Source organism: Bos grunniens, chromosome 29, assembly GCF_055505025.1.
Source record: "Bos grunniens cultivar Pamir isolate PY7600 chromosome 29, Bosgru_T2T1.0, whole genome shotgun sequence".
Taxonomy (NCBI): Eukaryota; Metazoa; Chordata; class Mammalia; order Artiodactyla; family Bovidae; genus Bos; species Bos grunniens.
This window is the reverse complement of record NC_141193.1, coordinates 50,259,437-50,269,679: the sequence shown is the minus strand read 5'-3', so window position 1 is coordinate 50,269,679 and position 10,243 is coordinate 50,259,437. Positions and strand designations below refer to the sequence as shown.

The 10,243-nt window shown below is 44.0% G+C and overlaps 1 protein-coding gene and 1 long non-coding RNA gene across 15 annotated transcripts in view; one reads left to right on the top strand and one right to left on the bottom strand.

Annotated features, from left to right (window-relative positions):
* Window positions 1-2,761: 2,761 nt before the first annotated feature.
* Window positions 2,762-10,243, bottom strand: part of DEUP1 (deuterosome assembly protein 1) — a 143,732-nt gene continuing 136,250 nt past the window's right edge. For 10 of the 14 annotated variants that reach the window (XM_086383229.1, XM_086383239.1, XM_086383236.1 and 7 more), the window contains one exon: window positions 2,762-3,727. In XM_086383229.1, coding sequence (XP_086239355.1) covers window positions 3,551-3,727 — 177 coding nt within the window. In that variant the 3' untranslated portion in view covers window positions 2,762-3,550. Of the gene's footprint in view, window positions 3,728-7,262; window positions 7,315-10,243 lie in introns of all 14 variants that reach the window. The other 4 variants (XM_086383230.1, XM_086383237.1, XM_086383240.1 and 1 more) reach the window with 1 other exon arrangement.
* Window positions 5,970-8,462, top strand: LOC147342641 (uncharacterized). The gene is made up of 2 exons (XR_015157413.1): window positions 5,970-6,203; window positions 6,679-8,462. It is a non-coding gene; the product is annotated as an uncharacterized LOC147342641 (long non-coding RNA).

Here is a 10,243-nt window from a genome sequence, read left to right as displayed (position 1 = left end):
TTCTTCATTGGATTCCTATTAGACATTAGTTAACACATGTAAAAGGAGTATGTAGACGCTCAGCTGGTCCTGCGTGAGGGCGGGTATGAGTCAAATCTCCCACACCCACCAGCATTCAGACAAATTCACAGTGTTGTGCTCTTTTCTGTAGCTGACAGTCTGATGTGGCTAGGAGTTTGTCTTGTATCTAAACTGCCTCAAACTTCCTCTGCTTTTTGCCTTTGCATTCCCATGTCTGGATTCATTGCACCCATTAATCACTACTTCTCAAATACCTGCCATGACCAAGACCTGTGCTGGGTGCACAGAGGAGGCAGAGAAGCCCTTTACTCCTCTTTTCCAGGAGCTTTCAGGCCAGTTGGAGAGACTGGAGGCACATGTGTAAGGAGGAAATGTACATTCCCCGAGCGAATGGGATGGGGAGAGGATAACCCCACAGCGAATGGGATGGGGAGAGGATAACCCCACAGCACGGAGTCAGGTTAACCACGGCTGAGACAGCGCAGGGATCCAGACAAACCCACCGCAGGGCAGGCCTCTGTTTAGGGAGCGAGGTGCCGAGAGACGATCTCCCACAGCGGACGGCAGCGTCTCAGGTCCGTGTCCTCCGCTGAGCCGGAGCAGTGCTGCGGACATGATCCAGAGACGGCTATCATGTTAACGGAAACGTGGGCGTTATCTGTGTTTTCCCAGCAGCCCCCACTCCCTCAAATTTGCTCAATTCTCAAACCAGTTTGCTCCTGGATAATTATAAGTAAGGGCTTCCCAGGTGGCTCAGTGGTAAAGAATCCACCTGCAATGCAGGAGACACAGGTTTGATTCCTGGGTCGGGAAGGTCCCCTGGAGAAGGAAGTGGCAACCCACTCCAGTATCCTTGCCTGGAGAATCCCATGGACACAAGAGCCTGACGGGCTACAGTCCATGGGGTCACAAAGAGTCTGACGTGAGTCTTAACAATCAGTTAAGACATAAAAATATATATCTGGGCCATTACCAGGCCAAAGTTAACTCAAGTCCCACCTCCTCTTGGAAGTGATTCCCAGCGTTAGATGGCCTGATGGGTCTTCTTCAGATGAGCTGTGGCCCTCCTCCTCCTCCCTGCATCATGTTGTAGCTCAATCATGGGCTAAATAGACTTTTTTATTTTTATATTGGTTTAGCCTTTTCCTTTTTTAATTTTTTAATTGAAGGATAATTGCTTTACAGAATTTTGTCAGTGTCCTACAAAGGAGGTTATAACCACTCTTTGCTGATGTAATAACAGGACCTCTGCTTTTTGTTCACTCCCTCCCACAGCAACACCTGGGGCAATTGTGTGTGGCCTCCTGGATCTGGGGAGGCGGGGAGGGAGAGGGAAGGGGAGGGGAGGCGAGGAGCAGCAGGCAGGCCTCACTCCTCTCCTTTCAATGTTCAACCAGAGCTGCTTGCTTTTTATCTCAACCATATATGTGTTGGGCCTCAGCCTATGATTTCTTTTGAATGTTGAATCCTGCTGTTGAGCAAAACCCATTGAAAACCACTGTTTTAAGAAACTGGGTATGAAAAGGAAAGCTGAAATAGTGATTTAAAAGAAGCTTGCTTTGCAAAGCAACTATACTTCAATAAAAAACAAAGGCAAAGAAAAGAAGTCTGCGGACTTGACAAAATGATCCGGAGAGGCAAGTGCACTGTCAGTCCTGGACATACTCCACGTTCACGCTCTCTTGACTGTTGCGTGTGTGTGTGTGCGCTCAGTCGTGTCCAACTCTCTTGTGACCCCCTAGACTGTGGGCTCCTCTGTCCATGGGGCTTCCCAGGCAAGATTGCTAGAGCAGGTTGCTGTTTCCTTCTCCAGGGGATCTTTCCAACCCAGGGATCAAATCCTGAGACTCCTGCACTGCAGGCAGATTTTTTACCACTGAGCCACACTGGAAGCCCCTTGACTCGGTTAAATTTTAAGATAATTGTCATCTAGATCTTTGTTTCCACATGCAATTTCCAATCATGTGTTAACCCTGAAGAGAATGAAGCGGCATTCAGATGTAGCATATTTAAAATTTTTGCATTGTTTGTATTTGCATTAGGGATATAAAGGTTTTAGAATTTGTCCATGGACTGTTCTTTTTCTAAACACAAATTTTCTTTGCATCTTCTAAAGATAATGTTTCCCATCTTCTAAAGATAACACTGAAAAATATCCTTTGTGTCCAGGATAGAAATCATTAAGTAGTTTAAGGAATGACAACTTGGGTTGTTTTCCTCACGTGGAACTTTGTCCCCACCGATGTTCTGTCATGAAACGTGGTTTCTGTGGCCACAGTGCTACTCACCACCTGCGTGCTCACAAGAGGCAACGCTGGAAAGTGGTAAAAGCCAGAGCCGGTAATCAGAGGCTGGCGTTTCTCTCTTACTCACCATGATTCTAGTAAGTTCTTAACAGCTTGAGTCCTAGGAACAAGGATACTAGCCATGCTGACTTCCCAGGCTTGTTCTGGGTAGAAATAAATAATTCTCTGTGAAGCCTTTTTGCAAATATCAAGAGCTCTACAAATCCACGTGGCTGTGTCACTGAAGTGAACAGGGCTCTTCATTTCCCATGGCAATGACACTCATCTAAAGGACATCGTGACTTATCTCTCTGCATGTGGAGATTCAGTTTCTTCCAAGAGAAAAATAACACTATAAAAGCTGTAGGGCTTACCTGGAATAATGACACAGGGATTTTTCATAATCTTTATATAAATGTCATTTTTAAAGAAAGAAAAATGGATTATCACTCTTGTTTATTTGTAACTTGAGTTTTATTGTTCACTACCATGCTATTACTCTTCTATACAGACTTGGCATTTGCATTTTAAGTCCAAAGAATGTCTCATTTCTTTATTATATTTAAAACAGAGGTATTACAAAGGAGAAAGTAACAACGATGCTTTCTATTTTATATCCATGAAGTAATTAGTACATGAAGCAGTAATCTTTGGCACATGTTTTAAGCATGCACACAGTATGTTCCACATCTTTTTGCGTTAAAACAGAAAGACATTACAAAGATGAATGCAGAAACAGTAAGCTCTATGGTTTTTTTTTCTAAAAGAAATTTTAGGATATTTACATAGTTTAAAATACTTAATATTTTTCATTTTAAAAAATCCTTGAACTTTCAAACCTAGTACAATGGAGCTGCACTTCATGTGTTTATTCTTAGAATATAGTGCAGCCCTTTCCCTCATCATGTGTTGTTACAGAGGAAATGGGTTTCCGTACACATTAAAGTGGGAAAAAGCTGCATATTTAATTCCAAACAATTCCTTAAACTGGAGGGAACAAGTCTCTTTTGAAGTAGTCATGTTTATTTTATAGTAACTCTGTAGCTGAACAATTTATTATGTTAATACAGAAATACAAAGAGCTTTATCAAACAAAATACTTACTATTTTCTAGCTGCCTTACAGAAATGATTTACTCAAGAAAACAGAACAAAATTTCTCAGTTTCATTAATCAGCTTTGTAAATATTTTGCCAGAGCTTTGTTTTCCTGGGGTGGGGGAAGCAAATAAAAACGTTTAAAAGCTCATATATGTCTATCTTGTTTTAGCTTGGTGTATTTATTAAGAGTAAATTCTGTGTGTCTTTGCAGTTCATCAATATGTGTATTTAGAAGTTTTTCAAGTTCTTTTGCTCGCTTCTCCTCCTCCAGAAGGAAATGCTGTGTGGCCAAAGAAGCCGGGAAGGATATATCTGGGGGAGACTAAAGAAAAAAGAAAAAGTTAGATGAGGAACACAAGGTCTTTTACAATCTTCGTGTTTCTTGGTATGACAAACTGTCAAACACTGCAGCTCTTAATGAAAAATATATCTTAAGCTGAGCTCTCCACACCAGTGTGATGTAGTCACTGCTAATGAAGTCCTCAAGGAACAAATTCAAAAACTGGCTTAAAAAGGGGCTCACGGCTGCATGCAGTGAGCCAGGTGAGGCGGGATAAAAGCATGATGTTTGGTAGGAGGGTACATATTGTCTGTCCAGTTGCAGCTGAGATCACCTCAGTGATGAGTGCCAGGCTGCACCCTTCATGTGGTGTGGAAGTGCTCAGTTACCTGTGACCTGTCTAGTGCTTATTTACACACACACACACACACACACACAAATGTGTGACTGAGGAATAAAGAGCAATGATAGATAATTTTACAGTGCTTCGTTCAAAATTAATGTTTTAGGTTAATTAAAAAAATAAGTTGGGGAAATTTTTACTTTTGGTTTTTAGTTCTGCAGCACCCCCAGACTCTTCTTCAACTTTTGTTTTATTGGAAGAATGGGATTTTTATAAAGCCTAAGAAGAGTCCACGATCGGAACACTGTCCACAAGCCTGGTCTTTGGCAGAGGCGTATGGACTGGGGCGGGGGCGGGGGCGTGCAGCAGCTCACAGGGCAGCCCCAGCGCAGCTTCCGGGCCAGGTACCCCGTCTTCACTCAAAGAGAATATGACAGTCTGGGGGGCGTGGGACGCTGCTGTTGATCTGGCAAATACATTCTTTTTAATACTCAGTAAGGAGGAAGGTCAGAAGTAGCTAGCATTCTTCTGGGACAGACAACATCCATGTTCTCGCCCCAACATGATGTTTTATGCTAACAGTGCTGTCATAACACACTCTGGAGGAGCCTGGATCAGTTGGACATTCCAAAGACTGCAGATACAGTAACACGAGCATCGTGCTAAGATATGATGAGCAAGAATTGGTAAGCATGCTGAAGGCTTGGAAAGACAGAAGTACTTCAGAGAGTTAAGAGGGAAACCCCAGAAACAATTCAGGGCTTGACACTCTGTAGGTGTCTGGAGATATGGAGCATGTCAGGACATCTTTTTAAGCACAAACTAATGTACCTTGTACTTCTTATCACTATGAAAGAAGCATAAGGCTTGGTAGGTCTCTTCAAGTTTCGGAGGCAGAATGTTCCACTCTGGGGAGGAATAATCTGAATCATTTATTATGTGACACAGACGGCTGTTTTGTTTGTTTTTAAGAAGGGCCCAGAGCAAGAAAGGGCTCTGCAGTCAGTTGGGAGTGGGGCACAAGCTGTCTTGCTACTCGGGTGAAATGACTTAGCAGATTTCATACTAGAAGAAGTTGTGGTAGAGAAAAATTATGGTAGGCTCTTTGTGAAGCCTCTGGCAAATTTCAAAGGGAAAGCTGTATTACAATCCCTTAAGCCATGCCATCTGCAGCAGAACATTGTATACTATTTGCAAGACAGTTCCTGTCATGCTCGTGAGTCCTGATTGAGACAGAGCATCTAAGAAGCAGACAGGATGACCTGACCTAGTCTCTGACTTGGCTATTCCAATAGAATTATGCATGGGTCCTCTACCTCCCTTTACCCAGGTTCATCTAGCTACTGTTCCTGTTGAATGTCTGATCTGCTTGCAATAGAGACCAAAGCTGAGCTCCTGATATGGCACCATCCCTCAAGGAGATCAAGCAAACTCTTGGTGGCAAACAGATTACATCAGGTACCTCAATCCTTGGAAAGGGCAGAAAGGGCAATATGCCATCCTTACCAGAACTGACGTGTATCCTACAGTCTGCATCTCCTGCCTGCAGGGCCTTGGCCAGCACCACTGTCTAAGGGCTCACAGAGTAACTGATTGATTGACCTGAGATCCTGATTAATAATAAACCTACTTTACAGCAGAGAAGTATGGCAGTGAGGGCATGATCAGGTGTCCATTGGTTCTACCACATATGACATATTTGTCTGCAGAGGGTGCTAACCTGATAGGCTTCCTGAAGGCACAGCTGAGGCATCAGCTTGTGAACCATATCCTGTGAGCATGGCAGCCATTCTTCAGGATTTGGTGTGGACTTTAAACCAATGGCTGTCACAGGCTACTGTGTCTGTAACAGTGATCTGGGAACAGAAGGGAGGACGTAGGAACGGCTTCACTCTCTGTTCACCCTCTTGGAGAATTTGTACCTTCTCTCTCTGTCTTTAGGCTCTGTTGGTCGACAGGTTTTGGTGTCAGAGAAGGAAAGCGTCTCACCAAGTGAGACCGTGGAGTCTCCGCAAACTTAAAGCTTTGGCAGCATCTAGTCACAGGACTCTCCATGCTGACAAGTTGGAGGCACAGAAAAGAGGTGCGATACTGGCAGAGGCACCTGACCCCGAGCATCATCAGGGGTGAGACCGTTACTACACGGGGGCAGCGAAGAATACGTCTGGGACTCAGGTAATCCACGGAGGGGCTCTCTCGGTGCTCTCACGCCCAGTTTTAAGTACAGGCGCCAAACCACACCCTGCTAAGGGCACAGGAACCAGGGGCTTACCCCCCAAGGCCAGCCATCAGGACCAGCGGGAGTGTCGGCTGGGGGGAGGGAACCTAGAGTGGGTGAGGAGACTGTGAGCGTCAGTTAAGGCCTCAGATGGCACCAAGGGCTGCAGGTTGTTCCAGTGACCCTCCTCCCGTAAGTTTTCCCAGAAATTATGACCAGTCAGAATCTTGGAGAAGCTAGGCCTGAATGGCATGAACAATGTGAAGAGAACATGGATCTGAGTGGTTCAAGCAGGGGCCATAATGGACGCTGCCCATGCCTACCCGGACCCCGCCCATGCCTACCCGCACCCGTCACCAGGCTGGCATGTCTACCTTCCAGCTGCCCTGGGTTTTGGCTGCTAACAGCTCACAGGTGGCCCCTTCTCTGCAGATCTGCCCGTGGCTGAACTGGAGCCTCCTGCCTCACCTGGGAAGTTGCAATCCCCCCTCTTGTCAGGGGCAGTGACTGATCGACATGGGGGTACAAAACACCAGTGGGGAAGATGGTGGTGTAGACAGGCCCTGAGCTCACCTCCTCTCACAGGCATATCAGAATCACAACTATCTGCAGAGCAACCATCACAGAAAAAGACTGGAATCTATCAGGAAAGATCTACAATGAACGACAGAAGAAGGAACCACAACAAGACAGGTAGGAAGAGTGGATCCATGATATAGTGAAATCTCACACCCCCCAGGGAGGCAGCTCACACATGGGAGAATAATTAAACTGCAGAGGTTCTCCCACAGCAGAGAGAGTCCTGAATGCCACACTGAGCTCCCCAGCCCAGGTTACAGCACTGGGAAGAGGAGCCTCCAGAGCATTCGGCTTTGAAGGCCATCAGGGCTTAACTGCAGGAGCCCCACAAGACTAGGGGAAAAAGACTTCACTCTTAAAGGGCTCACACAAAATCTCATGTGTACGAGGACCCAGGGCAAGAGCAGTAATTTGATAGGAGCCTGGGCCAGATCTACCTGTTGGCCTTGGAGAGTCTCCTGGAGAGGCAGGGAATGGCTGCAGCTCACCCTGGGAACAAAGACATCGGTGTCAGACATATTGGGAAACATTCAACTGCACGAATGCTCTTGGAAGCTGACATCTTGGATCATTAGCGCCAAGACCTGGCCCCACCTAACAGCCTGAATGTGGCAGTGCTGGGACACTTCAGGCCAAACAACTAACTGGGGGGAAACACAGCCCTACCCGTCAGCAGACAAGCTTCCTAAAGACTAAAGGACACACAGCCACCTGTGGATACACCTAGACAGGGCCTGGACCACCAGAGGGCCAAGACCCAGCTCTACCTACCAGTGGGCAGGCATCAGCCTCTCTTTCTAGAGAGCCTGCACAAACCTCTAGACCAGCCTCACCCACCAGGGAGCAGACACCAGAAGCAAGAAAACTATAATCCTGTAAGGCACGCCAGACCTTCCTGGGACTAGCTGGCCCTGGCCCTGACGACTAGGAGGTTAACACAACCTCCAGACACCTTAGTCCCCATACCCAACGGTATCATGAACTGCCTCCCTGACAATGATCTGAAATGAGCTCTGGGATCCCTGGGCCCTGCAGCCAGACTCCAGGAACCACGTCTGCCTGACAGTAGGCAGGCAGTAACCCCAGGATCTGGCTTTACCTGCCAGTGAGTGGGCAAAAGCCTCAGTCTTTGGGACCCTGATCCTGCCCACCAGTGAGCCAGCACTAGCCCCAGCCTCCCTAGGATTCCATAACCAGGCACTTCACGACCATGCCCCATTGAACAGCAGCCAGCAAAGTCTACACAAGACAGGGTCTGGCAACCAACCAGACTAGGGACTGACCAAGCTTCCTGGACACCCACACACCCTGCCACAAGAGAAGGACGCAAGCAGCCCTCTCAGGGGGAGCCTCTAGCTGGGGTGACAACAGGGGAGTGTACTGCTCAGACGCAATACGACGCCTTCTCCAAGGTCAAGCAATGTTAACTGACCTACTGTATGCATAAAAATACAGATAGCAACTTAGACAAAATGAGCTGGCAGAGAAGTATATTCCAAATGAAGGAACAAGATAAATCTTTATAAGAAGAACTAAGTGATGTGGAGATAGGCAATCTACCCAAGAAAGAGTTAAGAGTAATGATCATAAAGATGCTCAAAGAACTCTGGAGAAGAATGGATACACAGAGTGAGAAATTAGAAATTAAGAGTTAGAAACTATAAGTAACAACCAAGCAGAGATGAGTAATACAATAACTCAAATGAAAAAATACACTACAAGCAATCAACAACAGAATAAATGATTCAGAAGAATGGATCACTGACCTGGAAGACAGAGTAATGGAAATCACTGCTGTTGAACAGAAAACAGAATTAAAAGAAATGAGGACAGTTTAACAGACTTCTGGGACAATATCAAGTACACTAATATTTGCCTTAAGTCCCAGAAGGAGAAGAGACAAAAGGGACCCAAGAAGATGTCTGAAGAGATAATAGCTGAAAACCTCCCAAACCTGGGAAAGGAAATAGCTACCCATGTCCAGGAAGTACAGAGACTCCCAAACAGGATTAACCCACATAGTAACACACTAAGACAGATAGTAATCAAAATGAAAAAATTAAAGAGAGAACACTAAAATCAGTAAGGGAAAAGCAACAAATAAAATGCAAGGAAATTGCCAAAAGGTTATGAGCTGATTTTGCAGCAGAAACTCTGCAGTTCAGAAGGGAGTGGCAAGATATATTTAAAGTAATGAAAGGGAAAAACCTACAACCAAGAATACTCTGCCCAGCAAGGCTCTCATTCAGATTTGATGGAGAGATAAAAAACTTTGTAGACAAACAGAAGCTAAGAGAATTCAGTACCACCAAAGCAGCTTTACAAATATTAAAGGAACTTCCTTAGGCGAAAAAGGCCACAACTAGAAACAAGAAAATTATGGAAAGAAAAATCTCACTAGTAAAGGAAAAGATAAAGTAAAGGTAGGAAATCAGGGAGGTTAAAGGACAAAAGTAGTAAAATTATATATTTCTACAATAAGCAGTTAAGAGATACACAAAACAATTAGATATAAAAATTATATTAAAAATATGGTAACTGTGAGGGAAGGAGAGTACAAATGCAAGGCATTTTAAATGTGTTTCAAATTAGAGATTAGCAACTTAAAACATTTATATATATATAACTATATGTAAGGACTGCTATATATGTGTGTGTATATATATATATATATATATAACTATATATATATAGACTGCTATATTAAAACCTCATTGTAACTACAAATGAAAAATCTATGATAACAATACACACAGAAAAGAAAAAGGAATCCAGTCATACCAGTAAAGATAATCATCAAATCACAAAAAATAAAGGAAATAAAAGACCTATAAAAACAAATCCAAACAACTAACAAAATGGCAATGAGTATCAATATCAATATCAATATCAATAATCACCTTAAATATAAATGAACTAAATGTTCCAACCAAAACACACAGACTGTCTGAATGGATCAAAAGATCCAAGATCAAAAGACTGGCACACTGCTGCCTATAAGAGACCCATTTAGGATCTGGAGACACATACAGACTAAAAGTGGGGGGATGGAAAAAGATATTCAATGCAAAAGGAACTCAAAAGTAAGCCAGAGTTGCAATATTTTTATCAGACAAAATAGACTTTAAAATAAAGACTGTTACAAGAGACAAAGGACACTACATAATGATCAAAGGATTAATCAAAGAAGATGTAACAACTGTTAATACATATGCACCCAACATAGAAGCATCTCAATATATAAGGCAGATGTTAACAGACATAAAAGGAGAAATTGACAGTAATACAATCTTCCAACAACACAAAAGAAGACTCTACACATGGATATCACCAGATGGTCAACATCGAAATCATACTGATTATATTCTTTGCAGCCAAAGATGGAGAAGCTCTATATAGTCGGCATAAACAAGACCGG